General features: G+C 49.4%; 1 protein-coding gene and 1 long non-coding RNA gene across 23 annotated transcripts in view; both read right to left on the reverse strand.

Annotated features, from left to right (window-relative positions):
- The window catches only part of BTRC (beta-transducin repeat containing E3 ubiquitin protein ligase), a 119,048-nt gene extending 110,964 nt beyond the window's left edge, over positions 1–8,084 (reverse strand). For 2 of the 14 annotated variants that reach the window (XM_083844797.1, XM_083844789.1), the window contains exons 1-2: positions 7,915–8,025; positions 446–647 (exon numbers count right to left, since the gene is read on the reverse strand). In XM_083844797.1, coding sequence (XP_083700923.1) covers positions 446–580 — 135 coding nt within the window. In that variant the 5' untranslated portion in view covers positions 581–647; positions 7,915–8,025. Of the gene's footprint in view, positions 1–445; positions 648–7,914 lie in introns of all 14 variants that reach the window. The other 12 variants (XM_083844796.1, XM_083844799.1, XM_083844792.1 and 9 more) reach the window with 10 other exon arrangements.
- Positions 8,085–10,466: 2,382 nt separating this feature from the next.
- Positions 10,467–21,059, reverse strand: LOC310902767. 9 transcript variants are annotated; one of them, XR_014586987.1, is made up of 9 exons: positions 20,916–21,055; positions 18,982–19,135; positions 17,853–17,992; positions 16,674–17,708; positions 14,305–14,449; positions 13,810–13,955; positions 12,600–12,763; positions 11,588–11,660; positions 10,467–11,329 (listed from the first exon to the last, which is right to left on the reverse strand). It is a non-coding gene; the product is annotated as an uncharacterized lncRNA (long non-coding RNA). The 9 variants fall into 9 exon arrangements; XR_014586982.1 differs by having other exon boundaries at positions 11,588–12,763; positions 20,916–21,059; XR_014586985.1 differs by having other exon boundaries at positions 10,467–11,660; positions 12,600–12,705.
- Between the last annotated feature and the right edge of the window lie 410 nt (positions 21,060–21,469).

Genomic DNA, 21,469 nt, shown 5'->3' on the forward strand with positions numbered 1-21,469 from the left:
GGGCAAGCCTGGAAACTTCAAGATTTCCTTTTCCAGTCAGAACGCAGTCAAGCCCTGCTTTGTACCCACACAAAGACCACCATCACCTTTTCCCTGAGTATTGAGTCCATCCTCCTCCATTTGAAAAAACCTCATAAACTGTAAGAATAACTATGTCCTTAGATGCAATAATCAAACAAGCACTCCTACAAACTGCAAGAATCCACGTGGGCATAAAGCCAGGTGATGGAAAAAGCCACACCAGAATTCAGCACTCGCTGCTATCTCCCAAATTCCCTTTCTACAATCTTCTTCAGATCTATTTTGCTACAGATGCTTCCAAAGAGGATGGTGCAGACAGCCAGACTACAGTTAGAAGCACGCTTCATGCTGTCCTGCTAACGTACATCTGGACTTCAGAAATTCATTCCTTCAAAGGACGTCCCTGCAACGTTTCCTTTCTTACCACTAAGGCTCTTTGCTTCTGCCAGTCTGAACTGGTTACTCCAGCAGATTCTGCCAAGAGGTTGCATGGCTCCAGCTCGCAGAGGGTAAACGCTCCTGTCCTTCCCTCAGGAAGGCTGGAAGGACCCCTCGCCATGCTTCCCTGTTCTTCCTCGTCCTCTCTTTCCTGCTGCTCTCATCAAGACGATGCAAAGACCCTGTTTCTGCAGTGGGGAGAAGGCAAATTAAATCAGATCTTTTCAATTCTTAGTACAGAAGACTAAAATCAGCAAATTTACGATCTTTTGTTTCTGAACAACATCACTGTGAAAAAGTGAAGGAATTTAAAACAAGAAGCCTCCACTGCAGCTTCTGCCATCACAGCTACCAAACCGGGCTGTGCACATAGAGCTGCAAGCAGGCTGGGCACCCATTGGCAAATGGAACCACGGAACTTGCAAATGAAGGAGAAAAAATGAATTTTAATGCAGTTTTTAGAAATACTTGTCATTGTTTCAGCACCGCCATTTAGTGAATGGGACCGATTTCTCTCTCAGTAGGGGATGGTATTTTAATGATGTAACAGTGCACTTCCCAGAAGAAAGACAAGCCTCATGAGGCAGATTAAAACAAAGAATATTCAGATCCCATTAAAAACAGACAGTTTCAAGCCATTTTAAAAATTAATTTTGTTTAATGATAAAATGTGTTATCTTAACAGGTGGTTAGCCAATTGTAAAATTAACCAAAACATGGTTAGAAGCACAGGGGTAGCTATTAGAACAACTGGTTTCTTTTTTTTCTTCCTACTCTTATCAGGGTACCATATGACCCTACACAAATTCCTCCCGGTCATGACCTCAGGCAAATTTCTGAGTTTCAGTTTCCTCTTCTGCAAAGCGGGGGTAGTACGTGGCCAACACCAGACTTCCTCAAGAACTCAGACAAAAAAAATAAAAAATAATTAGAAAGTAGAGTTGTTTAATAAGCAGGACACATTCAATGTAAATCTCAAGATGTTTATTTCCCAGCAGTTACTGTGGAACCAGGTTTTTCTCAGCGCTAATCAGCTTCTCCATTAAGTGAACAGCTTCATGTTCGATCGCCTATTAATTATATTTTGAGCACCTACCATTTAGCTGCAGCCACTGGACTCTGCTATGCTGCAACTCATTTGCTGTTTCCACAGCTAAACAAATGCTGCATTCAGCCCTTCTGTGCAAAAGCACTTGAAATATATAAATAATATGCCTTGTTGAGCATCTCCTGAGTTGTATGAAGGAGGAAATGAGGAAGACTGGAGAGAAGACAGAGCATTAGAAACACTAGTTGGCCACTGAGCATGCTTAAATACTACACACCTCTCAGCAGCACACAGGGAGCTTTGAGGTGACACAATGTAAACAGACAATGAAGCAAGGAAACAGGGATAGCTTATTCCACTTGCATTGCTGAATTTAGTATGACAACTTTTATAAAATAAAATCAAGTGGCTCAGCTTGCTGGTTGTACATGTGGTCATTCATACTTTAAATGCTGTTGTAATGATCACTCAGAAAATGAATATGCCACAAAACGCATCCCTCTATTCAGATGACAAAAGTCAGTGGAATCCCATCACTCAATTCAGTGAAATTTCATAATTTTCAGGTGTAACTGACTTTCCCTGTAATAAAAGGCCTTTTCATTAACAAGCTTTATGGTACAAACAACTACCAGCAGAGTAAAATGAAAAAAAAAGTGGATGAGCACATCCACTTGACAAGATACCCAGTCAGCATTTGTACCACAGCAAACACTTTCTCCTCTCCACTTTAAATGTTTTTATAGCTTGAAGTGAATTTTAAATCAGATTAGAACATGAAGCTTCTCCTGCCATTTAATTTCTAGTCTCAAATCACTTTCCCCTAGCTCAGTGAGTGCTCACACTGAAAACAAACAAAGGGAAAACACTGGGTAACTTTACCTTTTCATCTCACTTACTGCCCAGAGATCAGAACTTGTTTGGCCACTGGAAATGCTCTGATCAGGTTCTGTTGGGTTGGGTTTGTTTCCTCCCCTCCTCTCTCATTAAAGATCACCTCTTGAAGAGGCAATCTCCAAACACGGCATATTCCCTACCTTACCTCTGGAGACTACAGAATAATTTTATTTTCTTCTTTGGAAATCCTCATTACATCTTGCCATCTCCCAAACCACTACAGACTATCAGAAGTGTTGAGGCCACTGCACATATTTTGTACCTTCTAAAGATTATTTGGGAAAACCTTTGCCTAACCAAACTCTGTGGCTAGAACAGGCTGCTTTATCTCACTAATGAGAATGATAATTTAGTACCAAATACTCATGAGGAATTATAGCTCTGCTGACTGGCAAATAATTTGCCAAGGCAGATTAGTTTAGCTGCATAAAATAAATATCCACCTGCACATACTAGTACTAATCAGGGCGTGAAATTAAACTTTTTATTCAGTGGGAAATAACTGCTGCAAGGCGGCGATTTAGTCTGAGAAGCAAATATTAAGGTCAGCCTATTCTCTCTGATGTTTATAGTATATATAATAGTGCAAAGAGCACGGTGCAACAAATTCTGCTTTTTAAGTCTATGAAACTAAATACTTCAGTGATGCGATAGCAAATTTGCCATTTGCTTTTCTAATTGCACACATTTAATGGAGCAAAGTGGCTGAACTGAAACATTACCAGAGAAGCAAGGGTAAAGTTAGCCAAGTACCAAAGGCCTACCCCGAGTGCAGAAAAACCTACAGCACAAAGAGTTTGGGGCAGAAGAAAAGAAATCAATGTCTTCCTTACAACACACTAGTTCCAACAAATCCTCAAACTAAACAAATGTTATTTCAGGTCTATTGGAGAAAACGACTAAGTATATATTCAATACTCAAGCAGGATTTAAAACCCCATATTTAGGAAGTAACTCTCTGCTATCCCAGCTATTTTACCAAATTACTCTCATTGCCTTCACGCCACCCTTGCTTTGGGTGCTCAGGATTCTCTGCCAAAGTTACCACAATGCAAATATGCTACTAGGAAGATGGTAAGATTCTTAAAGCGGTTTTAAAACAATAGCTAACAAGTCCTAGGTCTTTAAAATCTGAGTCCTACTGATGCCATAAATCAACAGAGTTCAGTACAAATGGAACCTCTTGAAAGTATAAGCTTTTGTCTATCTGTTTTGTGTGTATGTATATATATAAATATTTATATATATATGAATAAAAAGAGAAGGAAAAAATAAACCAGGGATTCCAAGTCTGTTACCTTTCAGCCTCCAACTACACTTACTATTCCTTACTGTGTTGTCGTCCAGTTAGGCAGAAGCTCCTGCAAGCATTGTAATACCAAAATTAAGGAACTTAAGGGCTTTCTCACAGAGAAAAAGAAAATGAACAGATGCATCTTAAAAAAAAAAAAAAAAAACTGATTTTGCTTCTTCCGTGACACTGGAAGGCAATATCAGGACCTCCTAGAGTCACATTGCCCAGAAATAAAAGGAAAACACTAACAGGGGTGAAGTGGAAAAAGAGCCTCACGAAGAACACTATTATCAACATCTTCCTATTTACAAGGCAAGATATTAAATGAAGTATTGCAAATTGGTTCATTCAGAAAAACTGAGAAAGTGAAACTGCATTAAATAGCAGGTTATTGCTTGACAAACCATCCTAGCTAGGATCCCACACTGGTCAGGTACAGCTCCAAGCACTGCTAATTAAACACAGCTGAAGTTGTCACTAGTCCATTCAAGAAAACAGATGTTGCTTCATAGAGCCTTGATATTTTTCTTAAATACCTTTCAAAATGAGGAACAAAAAATATGAACTCTTATAAAAAGGGCTTTATTGTATTTTTATAGCATATTACATACCTTATAACAATCATTCCGTTAAGTGTGAATGTCAGTTTTATTTTCTGTCCCTTTTTTCCTGGCTATTTACAAGCTTTGTAAGAATCGTTCCTTAATTAAGTCTAAACATAGTTTTATATAAATGGATTCCTGGAATTAAAAACGTTCAGACTTAAGAAATGATTGTTACAGAGACTGTAACAGGCCGTAAAAAAGAATGCCACTTTAAACAAAGATTTCTCATTTTAATTAAAAAGATAATCATCAGAACATTCGTACACTTAACAGAACCATTTGAAGCTACTTTGAAAAAATATCTACTATTCTATGCAGGCATATGTAGTTTACTTTATATGACATTTAATCAAAGTCTCAGTTGAGCCTATTGCACTCAGGCTTTAAATACTGTATCTACAGTTTTAAGCGCTTCATTCAAATATGGAAGTTACTTATTGAGCACCTCATTCCTAGCACTTCTGTAAATGGTTATGAGAACAGAAATCCCATATTCTTGGAAGAATAAAAAAAGAGCTCTGTAAGGCATGTTTTTGTTGATGTTGTAGGGCTTTTTTTTTGTTTTTAAAGTAATGGGCATATCTGTCTCTCCTTTTATCTTGTGTATCACTCTCTTAAACGCTGCACTTTACGAACAGTGTAGTTTTTTCTCTATAATGTTTTAGGAACGTGAAAAGGCACCGAGATGAAGTGAGACAGATCCCACTCCAGTAAAATCCTTGGTGCAGTTGCAGAACAGTGGACTATGTAATTCATAATATCGTATTTTAAATCTATAAGCTGGCTTTCACTCAAAAGAAGCTCTGAAAGATGGCATGCGGACTGCGTGACAGAAAACACTCATTCACCAGCAGCTACAGTCATCCCTGGTGAGCAGCAGCGTAGCATTGCATAATGCTAACACACAGCAGCTTAGTATCAGAAATAAGTTAGACCTCCTTGAAACACAGAGGCAAACAGAGCAGGCAGATGAAGTTAAATGAATAACCTAAAGCTGAAAGCATGAGGTTATATATATTATAGCTGAACACACAACTGGAGAGCCGGTAGCAGCTATTAGCTAACTGCAATATTATTACTTCACTGGCCAGTAAGCAAGCCAATACCAGCCAGGAAGAACAAGGCCTTCTTTTAGTCTCGTCAAAAAGGTTACACACACAAGCACACAGGAAAGACACAGTCAAGTTTGTCTTTCAAGGCATCAAATATAGATACTTGGATGAAGTTTCCATGTGGCATTTTTCCATTAGCGTTGGACATTAAAAGAAAAATTGAATCACCAGGTCTGTCTTGCCTGATACCTTGTGACTCAGGAGAAATGCTCAAAGGCACTGCCAAAAATTAGGTACTGACATTTTTAAGTAGAAAAAGTAATATTTGCTAGAGGAGCCCAAAAATAACACCACCTACAGGGCTGGTTTTCAACATGAAATGAAACCTAGCAGAAATCCAGACCAAAAAACAAAGCGAGAAACTGGAAAGACAATAGGCCTCACGCCTACAAAAGAGATTTGAATATTTCCCCAGGATGACACGGGTAGCACCTTAGCGGTTAGGAAACTCTCAGGGAAAACTCGGTAATTAACAGCAAAACCCACCTCAACCCGAGCTGCAACCACCTGGTGAGGAAGCAGAGCATGAAGCGCATCACGCAGTCGGATAATTCTCTGCGAATGATTCAGCATTAGCTGCGAAGACCTGCTACCTCCACGCAGCTAATTGTGCCCCTGCCATTACCGCTGCGAGGCAGACACAACAAGAGGCTTTCTCGCAGAGCCGAGCTGGTATTTACCGCTGATAGGATCTCACTTATCAGAGCAACCTGCCTGCGCCACACCCCCACGTACGGCAAGGAGAACACTGAAAGGCCTCACCAAGTCTGACAAACACACTTCTTCATCAACGTAATTAAAATGAGACGTGTACTAGATGGATATTTACTAAAGCAAAAGCCTGAGAGGTGTTAACAAAAGCCTTTCTCACTCTTCCGTCGCCGGTAAAAAAAATACCTTAAAAGTTCAGTGGGGATAGAAGGAAGCTCCATCTTCCATTGCACTTTTTACATGCATTTTGCATTCGAGGCGTATTTTAATAAAACATTAAGGAACTTGTTTTAGCTTTTAGTTCCCAGTGCAGCCTGATCCTTGCTAATTCTTCCCTTTATCTGGAGCTCTTAACAGATGCAGCTTCTGTAAGAGCAGCTCTCTCTCACGCTCAGGTCTCTCCCTAGTGTCAGGGAGCTCTATTGTGCAGGCGGAGCGCAGCCAGCTGCAAGACAGACAGGGAATCCCATGAGATAGGGCCTGGTACCTGCTGAAGATCTCAAATGCCTGGACTAAGGCCTTAGGCTGGGAATCGTAGCTCAGAGGGTGAAAAAAGTAGCCCAAGAGACATCAGGGCAACATGCTCGCAATGTTGTTGGCAGAAGGCAGAAACTTCTGCAGAAACTTTTCAGGATATGAAACTCGCTATCTCGCTGCAGGTTGTAATTACCAAGCTTGGCCAAACACAAGCGCAACAGGATCCGGGACACTCCTTTGGCCAATCGCACACCAACAAGGGTGGGTTATTATTACTAATTGCTACCCTGCCCATTTAGGTATCCATAGCATTTTCTCACTTCACTGAGCTGAGGCTCTATAAATCTGACAGACTTCAAGACTATTAGCAAAAGGGTCAAGAAGTCTCAGGAGAAACAAGTTCTACAGGATTAAAAAAGCAGAAGCCAAACAAGCATTGCGAAGCACAACTAAAAACCAAAATTTGCAGCGAGCGTTTCCTCAGTTTCATTCTGGGCATACGTGCTGGAGGTTTAACAGAATCGCTTCTTCTTGATGAGCTTGGATTTAATTCTGTACAACTGGAAGCACTAATCCGAAACAAACTTCTAGCAAGCATTGCCAGCCACTCCAATGATATCCTTAGGGAAAGAACAGTGTGGGGCACCCGAAATTTACATGCAGTTCAGTTGGCACCAGTTTGATTTCATTTCTAAATCTCGTGTTCCTAGCCAAATGGTTTAGGAATACCAACAATAAAGAAAAAATGAATTAAAGTAGACTTTAAGCGTATCAGGCCTCAAATCTAAGTTAAGTAGGCACGTCTGAGGAGCAGCGTGGATGCTGGCACCCCCAAGGCCAAAGGCCAGCCCACAGACCTTGGCCGCTCACGGTGGCTACCAACGACAGGCAGCAGGCGGAAGATAAATTTGCGGCTCGGTGCTTAGGGCTCTCAGAGCAGGGAAACGCAAAGTAAAACTGCGGGGGGACGGCGTGCGGCACAGAAGCGCAGCCTGGAGCACCCACACCAAGAGGAAAAACCCCACAACCCCCCCCCCAGCCCCACAATCCCCCCCAGCCCCACACCCCCCCCATAGCCCCACAACCCCCCCCCCCATAGCCCCACACCCCCTCCCCCTACAGCCCCCCAACCCCCCCCCAACCCCAACAAGGCACCACACGGGGACACCCCCCCCCCAGATCCCTCAGGGCCCCGCTGGCCGCCCCCCGGCCCAGCACCCCCCTCACCCCCTGCCCCTCTCCCCCCTTCCCCTCACCCGCAGCCCCCCCCACACGCACCCAGGTGCCCCCCCGCGCCCCCCAGCCCCTCACCATGAACTTGAGGGCCTTCTCCTGCAGCACGGCCTCGGCCGGGTCCATAGTCCTCCGCCAGGCCCGGCCCCGCCGCCGCCGCCCCCTCCTCCTCCCGGTGCCAGGCCGCAGCCAGCGCACACAGGAACCTGCGCTGCCCCCCCGCCCCTCCGCCTCGGCCTCCCCCCCCCTCCCCGTCCGCCCTCACGGCTCATGCGCCTCCCGTGGGCCCACGGGAAATGGAGTCCCCGGCCGCTCTGCCGGCAAGGGGTTGAGACGGGGTGGGAACTACAAAGCCCAGAGGGCATTTCGGAGGGGGGCACGCCGGGAGCCGGCTGGAGCGTGCGCTGCCGGTGGAAGGAAGGGATGATGGGAGTTGTAGTGCGGGGAGGGGGGTGACGGTGTAACTTGAGGGCAAGGGCTGAGAGGAGGCCCCCAGAGGGGGCCGTTCTTTGGGGACATTTGGACCGTTTCCAGCCCAAAATCGCCCCACGGCCCCCCATGTCATGGCCATGCCCTGTTTCCAATTAGTGCCCTACGTGTGGATAATGATGGGTGCCCACACACAGGTTCCCCACGCCTGGGGGAGTCAAATCCTATTAACGCAGCCCCACACACCACCTGCAATTAGTCCTGTGCACGCGTCAAACCAACACCAAAAACACTCGGTGACTTGAACACGGGTAGAACGTTGGGCCAAGGACGCCATCGTTGCTCCTCGGCAGTGCAGCGTGACCTGGGGAGACTTACATCCCCATCAAATTCCCCTTGCTGTGTCAAGCAGTAAACAAACAAACAAAAAGGAATCGACCGGCAGCCCTTTGGGAACAGCTGCACGTAGGCAGGAGGGTGTTTGTCAGACCCCCCCGGCCCTCTTTAATCTCCTCTGGAGCACACCAAACGAGAGCGGCTCGCTCTTTGGCAGCCACTGCTTCTAATCCTCTCAGTTTTGTTAATTTTGTCTAATCTCTTTCCAATTTGCCTACATTTCTTACAGTCTGCCCAAAAGCTGAAGCCACTTCACATGGAGGAGCAGAGAGGAACTACCTCCTCTACCTTCAGCACTATTTGTAAGAACCTGATAAAATTTGCCTTTCTCTATGGCAAGCATAACACTGATTCCTATGCAGATTGTGATCCAGGGAAACACTCAGACACTTTTCCTTGCTGCATTTATATATACAACTTTGTACATTAAGTGGGTTATCCTGAATTTCTTCCAATTTAGATGCAAAGGAGCCAGGAACAAACACCAGCCCTTACTTGCCAACATGCAACTTAAGCCCATTCTCTCTGTCCCTGTGTTTAACCGATAAAGTGAAGCTTCAAGCTGCAGGTATGGTGCCAGCATCTCCTCTGCGCCAGCCCTGCCCCTCATTTTCTCTAAACACCCCGCATCTCCTCCAGATTTTAAAGCAAGATAATCAGAGAGAGCACGATGCAGAGAATATGCCCATTACTGCATTCCTTGCAGGGACGCCTGACCTGGGTGGTGCCTTGTGACCCACTGCCAGGAGCGTGTCCTCCAGCAAATTCCCCCTCAGAGGTGACAAGGGAACATGAGCTCACCCGGGGCTGGGCCGCGCTGCCGGATGAGCTGTGTTCCCAGAAGAGTGGCTTGAGAGACAGAGGCAGGGTAACCTTATGTCCTCCCTCTGAAGTCCCAAGGCATAGAAATCTTCCAGAGAAAGCTTTCAGGTCACCAGGACATGGGCAGCTATTCTTGGCCTGTCCCAGCCACGCTGTTGGTCATCATACTTTGAGCCCAGACTCTCAGCAGTGAAACGCCTGAAATGCTTGGCTGTAATAGGCCTGGGCATCTTCCAGACTGCTGACAGAGCTGAAAACACTTGCCACAATTATATAAATAACAGTAATTATAATGAGGGAGTCTTATAATTACAAAGGGACGGCTCCTGTAACAGAATCGCAGGCAACCGGGGGCCGCCGGTGCTGAGGGCACAATTCTCCTGCCTCCTCTCTGTGGGCACCCTGCAGTGGGCTGGGATGCGAGCAGATCCCCTCTGCAGCAAGGCGGCAGCTCGGGGCTTTGATGGCATGCTTTATTTGTCAATAATATTTGATGGTGGCTTAATTGTGGGAAAATTGGAAAGTTTAATGCTTCAACACCAGATACCTTTGTCCCAAAGCCCTCTAGGCTGATTGATCTATCTGGACTGTAACTTAAAGGGGGTTAATGTGTCTGGGTCATAAAAGGCACAGGCTCATAGCAGAGCCAAAACTGTGATGAGTATTTAGGAACTAGACTTAACCTTTGTGTAAACTGGACTTTGATGGAAGAAGAGACTGGCTCAGTTATTCTGCTCTGCTGCTGTTGGGCTCCCATGATGCAGAACCACCACAGAGGGACAGGGCGAGGGGCAGCCTGTGTGTGCGTCCCACAGCACAGAGGGACCAAGGAAGGAATTGTAGAGGCAGCACTTGACCTGGGGATGCTCAGCAGGGAGGCAATGCTTGGCTTTCCCACATCTGCAGCCCAGCATTGTGGCCTCTTCCCACCCAGGGGTGCTCACTGCAGCTGGCCATCTGGCTCTGTGCTTGCCACATCTGCCACGTCCCAGAGCAGACCGGCTCTGACACTGAACTGTGACCCTGACCAGGGCCCAAAAATCTCTGCAGCAGCCCTGTGCTATCAAACAGTCACATCACACAACAGGGGAGAGGCATCAAAGAGGTCCGTGGTGCGTGGTCAAGGTACATTTTGAGTCCAGCAGATTTACAACCAATGAAATAACAATTTGTTTGGATTGCAGGAACCAAGACCTGGGCGTGTGTGGTCAATGCTGCCTCTAACACAGTAGAGCTGCCCTGGCTGTTCCTCTTATTCTGCCTTGAAACAGCAACCACGTACCCCAGGTACCCTCCTTCCTGCCCTCCGCACCCTCACTGCAGAGCACGTTGCACGAAGTGAGCCATATAGTGCACAGGGAGCTTGCGATCCTTCCAGATGAAGGATGCTACCTAACAGTAAAGATATTACTGTGATTATTTTTGCAATAGCATATTGCTCTGTGCATTCTGGACTCTGCGGACCACATCCACGCCTGGTGTAACGCCATGTTAATTTGCTGTGGCAATCATTAATTGGGTAAGGAACAGCTGGTGCTTTGCTTTAAGTGAAGCTGATTGGGTCAGTAAGTAACTGTTTGGGTAAACGATCTACAGCAGGTACAGCCCTGCCTCTCTCTGCACTCCAGAGGGGTTTCACTTCTTGTCCCAGTGACCCTTGGAAGAAGCAGCAAGATTTGGCCATGAAACATTAGGGAACTTTAATCAGTGCAGTTCCTTTGGGCATTATTGCCTGAATTTTAATATTTTGAATAATAAAGGATGATTTTAAATTAAATTTGTGGGCTCACCATCTGTGTGCGCTTGGCCTTGTTTTCCTCTGCTTTGGCAGTCCCTCGACTTCGCTCTTTCCAAGTTGCGGCAAAAGGGAAGGAAAGAGAAAAGAGGGGAAAGCGCTGGTGCAGGAACCTTTTGTTGTTCCCTTTGTCCTGCAGGATCTTTGCAGCGGCGGCAGCCGTCACTGCGGTGTGCTGCACAGCGCTGAGCATGCAGACAGCGCTCAGCGGCATAAGAGCTCGTGAGAGGAGGCAGGATACCCCCACCCGGACAGCAGGGTGGTCAAGAGTCCCTGTGGTCCAGCTCAGCCTCTCCATCCCACGCTCACCTGTGCTTCTCACAGAGATCCCTCTGTTGGCAGTGGCCTGGGGAAATCAGGGGTCAGGAAGCTTTGCTGCAGCCTGTGAGCAAAGGAGCTTTTTTAGGGCTAAGGGGCACAGCCAGTTGTTTGTGCAAGAGGAAAAGAAGAGAGCCCAAGACCTTGCAGAATGAATTATAGTCCCTATACAGCTAAAATAGGGCAACACCCATTAGCTGGTACTAAGGAGATGTGTAGAGGAGATAGTAGATGGCCACGCACACAGCGTGGTTGCTCTGCGCTGGCTGGAGAGGGAGTCTTGTCCTCAGAGCAGCCAGGCCGTGGATTGACAGTACAGGTTCAGCTGAATTTACACCTCACACTGCTGGAAGGGGGCTGCATCCCCTCTCCTCCCCCTGCCCAGCCACATGCTTCCACCTTTCATCCTCTGCCAGCTCCGATGCTCATTTGCTAGCACAGTGAACTGTTTTAATTCACTACAGTGACAGAAGAATGATAATCAGGACGTACAAACTAAGCATTTCTTTGTTGGCAAGCCAAACTGGCTTTCCTTGTGATCAGAAAAATCGCAGAGCTGCTGCGAGGGGGGGTGGGAACTGCTCCTCAGTGCACAGGAGGACAGGATGAGCCTGGTCCTTCTCAGTGCTGATTTCACAGATACCAGGTGAAAAACCTCACGTCTTCACACTGCCAGGGTCTCTTGGCCTACACCCTCTCCCAGGGTTGAGCCTTCCCTGCTCCCATAGCACCGCTGCTACCACTGGGGACTCTGGATAGCTACGGCAGAGGAGTGGGACTTCTCAGGAAAGCCAAACCTGGGATTTTGGGATGCTGAGCAGGGATTTCCCATCTTACCACTTGGGCTGCACATCACTGGTTCTCCCCCTGGATTTGCTTTGCCACCGAGAAGCAGGAGATGCAGAAACCCCAGTCCCAGCCCTCTCCCTAGACTCTGTGGGTGCTTGGTTTTAAAATACAGATGGAAAGAAATCAGTGCAACAGTGTTGTTCTCGAACAGGACCTCAGCAACAGGCCACCCCCACGCTTCTGGGATGCATCCTCCGGTGCCTGCAGCATCTTCTGGCAGCCTGTCCTTGGGATGGCAGCAACGACGAAGTCATCAGGTCCTTGGCAAAGGCAAGAACACAGGAGGAGCAGCGCTGGGGGCTCAGCACCACTGCCCAGCTAATGGGGAAGAGGGGGGGAAGGAAGATTTCTTTTTACGAGGTTGAAAAACAAACCCAAACCACCAAACCTGACCCAACCGAACAAAACCCACCCCAGCAAGTACCTCGCAGTCAGAAAAGCTTTTGAAAGCCTCATGAATATTTAGCTTGTCCTCATGTAAAATATATGACTTTGTGTAAGGATCAGGCAAAGGAGGTGCATGATTTTTTTCTGATTTATGGGCCCGGCAACGGATTATTCATAGCAGAGCAGCTGTGTGGAAAGATTCATCCACTGCAAAATGTGATTGTACATCAGGCAGTGTGAGGGAACAGAGCTATGACTAATGGCTACTTTACATATAAATGAGAAGGTTTGCGCTAGGAACTGTAAAAAAAATACAATCGTTCAGCTGACGGGCCCGGCCTCTTTATCGCAAGCACTGCACAGGGGCCCGGGGAAGACAGAAGAAGGCTGCCTGGAGGCGCTGCCTCCCCTCGCATCCTCCAACGTGCAATAAATAAGGCCACGGCGGTCGAGGCTTCCAAAGGCCAAATTTGTTGCTGGTGTCAAGCCGCAGGCTGCGGTGGGGGGAAGGCAGGCATGGCTCCCGCCCCGAGCACGGATGCTCTGGATGTCCCTCGTGGCTGGGGCAGACCTGGCTGTGCTTTAAGGCAAGGGGACAGCACAGGGTGGGTGCCCAGCACAGCCCCAGCACCACCCTGTGCCCCCCTCCCCGCTGCGCTCGCAGCCCCCCACCCGCTCCCCTCCCCGCGACGGGCTGTCTAGACGTTGCAGATGTGGACAGATGTTGGGGCTGTAATTTATAACAATGGCCTCCAGAAGGCAATTCCAATTTGTTTCGCTAAAGCTTTAAGTTACAGGCAGCAAGATCTCCTGTAAATACTCTTGACTTACATACTAAGTACGTAAGAGTTTTCCTGGTGAATGCCCACTTGCTGTGGTGATTATTGCTTTCCCCGTGCCTCAGAGGGCTCAGGAGAGGTGTCACAATTCACGGGTCCAAAAGGGACCTGACAGGGACCCGACAAGTCCCAACTGACCTGTGGTGCAGGTGCTGACAGTGGTTCTGAGGTCTCTTCTCCAGCATCATTCAGGTTGGGATCCGGACCACGGAGCCAGCTCCCACCCCTCGTGTGCTGTCTTCCCCAGGGGGCATATCCCAGCCATTCAGCACCTGAAGGACAATCTGCAAAAGCAAACTTGCTAGGAAACTCTTGAAGGCAAGAACACCCTTCACAGGAGAGGTTTTCCTCGTGGCATCCTTCTAAAGCCAATAAAAAGTGCAGAACTCAGCCTTGCATCTTCCCTGGCTCCCACCAGCCCTGCTCAGAGCAGCCCAGGATGGACACCAGAAGATGATCTCCCTCCTTTGGACACCACCAGATATCCCAAACACTCCTGTGCTAACACACCTCTGAAAGATGACCACAGCCCCGGCTTTGCAAACCTGTGGCGGATAGCATCAGAAGTGAAGGACGTGCTGAAAGCAGGAACACCGCACCCATGGGAATAGAGGGCACCAGGGAAGGACGCACCCATGCCCAGCTGGCTCTTCTGCTTTGCCATTCAAAGCTGCCCGGGGATGCTTCTGATGAGGGAGAACATTTCTCCCGCATCACCTCAGAGGACCTGCAGCTCTTCGGCTTGTCCTCAGCCCAGAGCTTGGGTTTTCTTGGACAGCTGGAGGGAAAAGAGATCCCACCTTGTTGTAGATTCAGCCCTGATAGCTGCAATAAGAACAACGCAGATCATTCTGCCCAGAAAGCTAGCAAACCCATTGGTTTGTCTGCATGGACTTCCACCTGCCCAAGGCAGGTCCCACTGACCATCGTACCAGGGAGAACCTGCAGAAAACCTCCACATGGAGAAGACCACAAGATGACAGAGATGAAGTTACACCAGTAGACCAGGATAGAGCATACAGATGAAATCCCACCATAGGGCATCAGCCAAGAGAAAGCAAGTTAAAAAAAAAAGTATGTAAAACAAAAGAGCAGTGTGTTACACAAAGTGGGACAAAGCTGGGAAGACTCATGCCTTGGAAACTCCCACTTTTCATCTCAGAGGTGATAGCTGGAGCACAGCCAGCTGCTCTGGCAATTTTGCCCATGAATTTGTGAAGAAACACAACTATGCAGAGGCCAAGAGCCACACAGTGCTTCGATTAAAGCACAGTCCTGTGAGGTTTGGGTTGGGTTAGAGACGTGCTCCTTCTGGAACTGCAGCTCCAAGTCTACACCTCTGTGCCACCCTTGCCTTGCGGAGCCCAAAAAGAGAAAAAAACCACTGGTCTCCAAGCAGTGGGAGCAGAGACCAAACCAGCACAACTGCACTTTGTAAAGTTTGTCACTTTTGTTCCAGAGTTTGTAATTAAAGCAATGGGAAAAGGCAGTTTTCAGGGTTTCGGCCAAATTAAAAAGTCTTCCTTTCCCCAGCCCCCAAAAGTTTAATTTCAGATTTAATGAAACATTTAATTTGAAGCAATATATCTTGATTTGGGGGGGGAAGCAATTTTTTGAATTACAGTAAATAAAGTAATAAATTATTTATTGCTCTTTAATTTGGAACTTTTGTTTTCAGCTGAATGGAAGGTGAACCAAACATCTCCGTGAGCCACCGTCCACCTTCACGAGCAAAGTGTTTGACACCTCTCAGCTCCACGTGGGACAGGAGAAGGGCATGCAGGGAGGGCAGCGGTGTTTTGGCACTCTGCTCATTTTGCAGCCACAAAGGCACCTTTCCATATCACCCTGCACACCCATATCAGTGCTGGGAAGGCACAAAAGTGCTGCGGCTCATCCCATGGGCAGCACCTGGACCATCCTGTGGTGGAGGGATGGTTTCATCCATGGGAATCTGCCTTGGAGACTTTTCTGTGACCTGAAGGACAATGTGGGGATTGGCATCCAGAAGCAGATTTGCTTCCCATTCCCTTTGAAACAGGAGATGGGAACAGGCCTCTTAGATTTAGGTAATTCTCCCAAAATGTACCCCAGCTGCATGTTACCTACCCATACCTCATCCAGGGCTGTGCTGTCCTTGCCCAAGGGCACAACCCACATTTTCATGACATGGGTCAGCACGGGAGGGACAGGACCCGAGTCCCACTTGCACGCACCATGCACTGAACCAGCTTCCAAAACAACACACAGCCCCAAATCCCACCTTATCCCAGCTGCTTCACACCCATGTCCCAGCATTTCCAGAGCCCTTGTGGGAGCCTACCTGAAGATGGAGGAGGAAGATGAGGCTGGGGTGCCAGGGCACCCCAAAGAAGCAAACCAGCCAGAGCTCGCAGCATCCCCAGCAGAGAAGGGGCTGGCAAAGCCCCGGGAGCAGCCAGCCCCCCCGGGAGAGCGCTGCTTTTGGGTGCCTGGACCGGCCGGCTCCCTCCCCTGCTTGCTCAAGCACTTCCAATTAAACCCGGTGGAATTTAATCTCTTACTCTTAATAAACTTCCCTGTTTCCTTGCCAACTCCCCTCCGGACACCAAGACGCTATTACTCCAAACACAACAGGAAAGGGCTATTTTTTCTGCAAACTTTCTGACTGAAGAGGCAAGCGTGATTCCCCCCTAGCAGGATCCGAGCCATTAGGATCCATGAAAATTAACTGCAAATAAACATTTGGGGAGGGGAGCGGGGGGGAACAGGGCTGGCTGCCGAGCCACAGCAGAAGGGATGCTCACAGACACTCACACCTCCTGAGACGGGTGAATACACGGGGTTGTGACCAGGGTGCGCCTGCGTAGGGTGCAGCATGGAAATAGGGAACGTGCACCTTGCTGCCAGCACTGGGCTCTCCAGGAATGCTGACTCCCACCCCACAGGTCCCTTCTCCTGCATCCCAGGCACATGGTTGTGGGGGAGACAGTCCGACAGCCCCGACCCAGCACCACACGTACATGTGCACAGCCCCATCCTGCAGCCTGGCTGCCTCCATCCCGAATCCCTCGTCCCCACGCGCTGCGTCTCCGCCACGCAGACCCAGAAGATTGATGCAGCCATCGCCCCTTTCCCAAAGCCCCGGCCACAGCTTTGCGAGGCAGGAGCCTCCTTCTCCGCTCTCCTCTCCCTGACAGATGCCTCAGAGCCCGGGGCCGCAGTTAAGGTGACAAGATTCAGCAATTCTTTATGAACATTTCATTCCCGCTCGCTACACGACGTAAATTAGATGGTGTGTTACATTCGGGCAAGAAGCACGATATGTCACCGTGGCGCCGGCCCATTGGATGGAGAGGCTAATCCTGCCGTGAATTTCATTACTGCTTTTATGCCGTCGGAATTAGCTCGGTGACAGCGAGCCTGATTGTCTTTCACTAGGGGTTTGCCGGGGCGCGGGAAGGCTTCCTCCCTGATGGGAGCACCACGGAGTGACCCCGCGCCTCCGCCAGGCAGGGAGGGAGCCGTGTCCGGCTCAGCGAGCTCCCATGTTCCTCCTCCCCAGCACCAGGATGAGCTCGGTGGAAGGAGACCCTTCATGGTGGGTAGCCAGGATGGCAGCGACCCCCTTCCCTATAAAAAAATGGGTGTTGTGTCCCCCATCTTGCCCCCACATTGGCAAAGGCAGCTATCCTGGGGATGCTCTTCTTGATACATTGGATTTCTGCTTTCTCCGTATATCATGCCAGGTACCAGTACTCAAAAACTTGAAGCTCAGAGCTGGAGAGCTAGGGATGTGGTTCTGAGGGCTGCAATCCACCCTGCAGCCAGGCCAAATTCAGTCATCATATCTGCACTTTTTATTTATTTATATATTTTTTTTTGGAGTTGTTTTTCTTTTCCCTTGGCCAGCACAGGAGAAGGAGACACCCAGAGCTGTGCTTCCACCACTACCTGCAGGCTCCTCATGCACCGATGCTCAGGCTCCATTTGGCCAAACTGCTTCTTTGGGGGCATGCTCATCGAGGACAGCAGGAGCTCAGGTGACTCGGACAAGGCTTTGACATCAGAACAAGTGAAGCTGGATGAGCTGAACCCACCTTCCAGTGTCCTATCTCTCCTGTTATAGAGCTGCTACTAAGCAGGGAGCCACACCAGGGGCACACAACCCCCCCTGCACCCCCCCGGCAGCCAGCACTTACCTCCTGTGAGATTGCCAGGAGGCCACGGGTACCAGAAGGGAGGCTCCAAAAAACGTGTGGCAGAGAAGTCTGGGAACACCTGGAGAGCTCGCGCCAAACACACGTGGGGCTGGATGCGTGCACATGCTGGGTCTGTGTCCCTGGCAAAACCAGGAGTCTCAGAAACACAAATTGTCCCCTGATGTCACCTCCAGACCCAGCCATCAGGGGTCCCCTGAGCCTGGCCACACCGTGTTTCATGGACACCATGGCATGGCTTCTCCAAACCCAGCTTCTGTAAAGCTTTCCTTCCCCAGGCTGTGCGCTGTGGCCAGGACAGCCCCAACTTTCTCTCCATTTTATCTCTTTATTTTACCAGGAATAATATCCAGCAGGCTGAGGTGTTACCAACAGGCAAGTTAAATTTGAAACCCATCCCTAAATGTGCATCTGAGAGCGGTGAGGGTCCAACTATAAAACATTTAGTCTGGACATGCCAGCAGAAAACCCAGAGAGCCAATAATACCGAGATCTGGAGCTCTGCTCCGGGCTCCTGGCCCTCTCCTCCAGCTCTCAGGACCATGAGGATGCGGAGCCTTAATGCACATCTATTAGTCGGAGTGCTCTCCCCTTAGGTAAGCACTTTGGGAAGCTTGCCTAGCCCTTTGCAGCAATACTGCATTAGCCCTTCGCTCTAAATCCAGTTAGGGGGAGGAGAAGGAATGGGAAGGGATGGGGAAGAGGGGGAGGAAGTTAAACTGATTTGGGATGATGAACTACATGAGGTGTATCAACAGGAAAAAGAGTAAAAGCAGTCAAATTTCAGATGTTTGCAGGATGAGGGCCTGAAAGGGATCTGGGAACAAGGTGCAGGAGAAAAGGGCTCCTGAGCTCTCCCTGAAGGAGAAGGGGGCAGGATGCAGCCATTCCCCCAGCCTTTGGGGTGGGAGGCAGGCAGCTCCGGGAGCTGGGTGGGCATCACCTGGGGAGCCAGGGGACCACTGGCACCCAGGCATCACCCCCAGGGCATTGTCACTGCCTTCCCTACTTTTGGGAGCCATCCCAAAGCACCCCAGCAGCAGCAATAGGGGCAGGAGAGCTGGGTCAGAGCCAGCCCCCAGCCCACCCCCACCACATCTCCCCTCCAAACCTCTCCTCGCTCGCTGCGCCAGGCAGAGCCTGCTTCACCAAGGCAGCCCTCCTGGAGCCCAGAGTCGTCTCGCCTGGATTTGCCCCCAGCCGCCAGGAAGCCTTGGACAGATCATTCATCGTGCAGTCCAATGCAGCTGAGACGAGGCCAGGAGCTGTGCAGAGCAAAAATAAAAAAGTCACAGGGACTCCCCATATCATATATATATCAGCCAGCAACGGCTCCACTGGGAACAAAGGTATTCAAGCATTGGAAAGAGAGTGCTTAGCAGTAAAATAGGTCCTGGAAGCCCTCGGGCACTATTTACTGGGGAATGAATCTACCTTGGTGACTGATTGCAGCCTTTTAACCTGGATAAATCAGATGACAGATAAGAGCATCTCCCAGGTAGCCCTGCCGGCAGGTACCTCTGCTACAGCCCCATCCATTTCAGACAGCTCTGTCACCCACCAGGGGACATGTCCCCTGCTGTGCAAGGCAAGCTCCACGGAGGGATCAGTGGGCAGAGGTGCCTGCCAGTTTTTGGAGCACCTCTGCCCCTCTTTTTATGGCAGGGAAGAGGAGGGAACCATTTCCAGCCTCTGCGATGCTGAGGACTGAGCCCTGCCAGGCTCCAGAACCCCAAAGGACCCCACGTCCCAGCACCAGAGCACTGACAGGGGTGGGAAAGGATGAGTGGCTCCCCCCAGCATGATTTTCTGGGGTACACCAGCCCAGAAAGCTTTTCTCATCCACAGAGAGCATTTTGCAGGCTGCCTGAAGCAGGGCCCCTCTGCATCTCACACCTGAGCCAGCAGGAGAAGAGTCACCCCAAATCCACGCAGACTGCCACTATCAGGGGAACAAGCTGGGTTTATATGAGGACACTTGCAAGCCACGATTGCTTGCAGGCAGCTTGCCCCAGGCTCATTTTGAGCGATGCCACCCCTTGGTATATCTGACCCAGAAGGGCTCAACGTCAGGTTTTGCTGCATGACTTAGTAACACACAAAATCCCGGCTCCTCCTGTCCTGGAGATGAGCTGCAGGCACAAAGCTTCCCAGCTCCCCTTCCAGCTCTCCAGCAAAGGAATCAGGAGCAGCAGCAGCGATGCTGCAAGCAGCAAACTGGGTGCAGCCCCAGCTGTCTGTCCCCTCTCAGGCTGAGGATGCTCAGGGTTAGGTTTGGGTGCGCACACCCTGCCAAGGTCAGCCACAGCGCAGCAGCGGAGCAGTGGCAAAGTTAGCAGCAGCAGCACCTGCCCCATGCAGCCTGCCACCCCTGCAGCCCAAGTGAGGATGCTGCCACTCCCTTCTCTGCTTTCCTGACTTGTTTTTTCTCCCCTATGGGCATTCAAAACTTGCAGGTGAGCAATACAACTCACTTGTTTTCCACAACTCCAATCACAACATCCACAGTCACTGTCTGCAAAGCTCCAGTGATACACCAGGCATAGTCCAGGCAGCATTCTGCCCCATTCCTGGTCCTAATTCCTGTTCATGTCTGCTTTGGGGCCATTTGGAGGACTCTAGTATTTTGACTGTCACCCTGCAGTGCTCTTCAGCAGGGAAGCAGCCCCACCACAGCAGACTGCACCAGCAGCTCCATCCCCACGTGCACAACAAAGCACAGAAGACCAGGGAACTTCTGGGAAGGGGAGAGCCCCAACCCCCCCACTGCCTCCCCAGGGCTCTGCACTGGGACCTGCTGCCCCCAGCAGCCCGGGAGCAGAGCCCAGCTCCAGCAAGGAGCACCCATGTCACCAGCACGCTGCCACTGCTCCTCCACCAAACCCCAGAACACGGCAGAGAGCACCTGCTGCGGGGCTGCCTGGCAGCCCCCACAATCCTGCAAGCCCCCAGCAGCTCTGTGCCATCCTCTCCTAACACAGCAAGGAATGCAGAACAGGAAAACGGACATTTCAGCAACAATTACTGCTCAATGTGTCCCTTTACCTTATAAAAGGGGAGAAGCATTCTCACCCACAGCACCTTCCCTGGGCAAGGACCCCAGGCACTGCCCTCCCCTCTCCCACTTTATAGATTTTAGGGAGAAAAGGAGAGGCAAGGACAGGTGTTCTCGCATCTTATAACGCAGCCCTCTGCTCTGCCGCAGCTCTCCCCAGCACGGCTCCCACCCAGGACCAGCTGCTGATGTTCAGGAGAATTAATTACTCACCCTGAGATAACAACCCGAACCAGAGAGCTGGGTGGAGAGGAGTTAAAGGAGCGGTGCTTGGCTGGGGTGGCGAGGCCAGGGCTGGACAATCTCACAGCGCTCCAAGCCATCGGTGTCCCCAAAAAAAGACTTTTACTGAAAACTTTGGTGGCAGACACCAAGTGGGGAGGGGATGTGTGCACCCAGCTTTGGCTCTGCGTGTTGGATCAGCGTGTTCTGGAAAGTATAAGCATGCACACTCCTGTTTTTCTCTTGGTTTTACAGTTACCAGAGGACGAATGAGGGGAAAAAAAAAATAAACCAACCCAATACATATCGTTTGCATTCCTGT

This window comes from Anser anser (assembly GCF_964211835.1).
Source record: "Anser anser genome assembly, chromosome: 7".
Lineage (NCBI taxonomy): Eukaryota > Metazoa > Chordata > Aves > Anseriformes > Anatidae > Anser > Anser anser.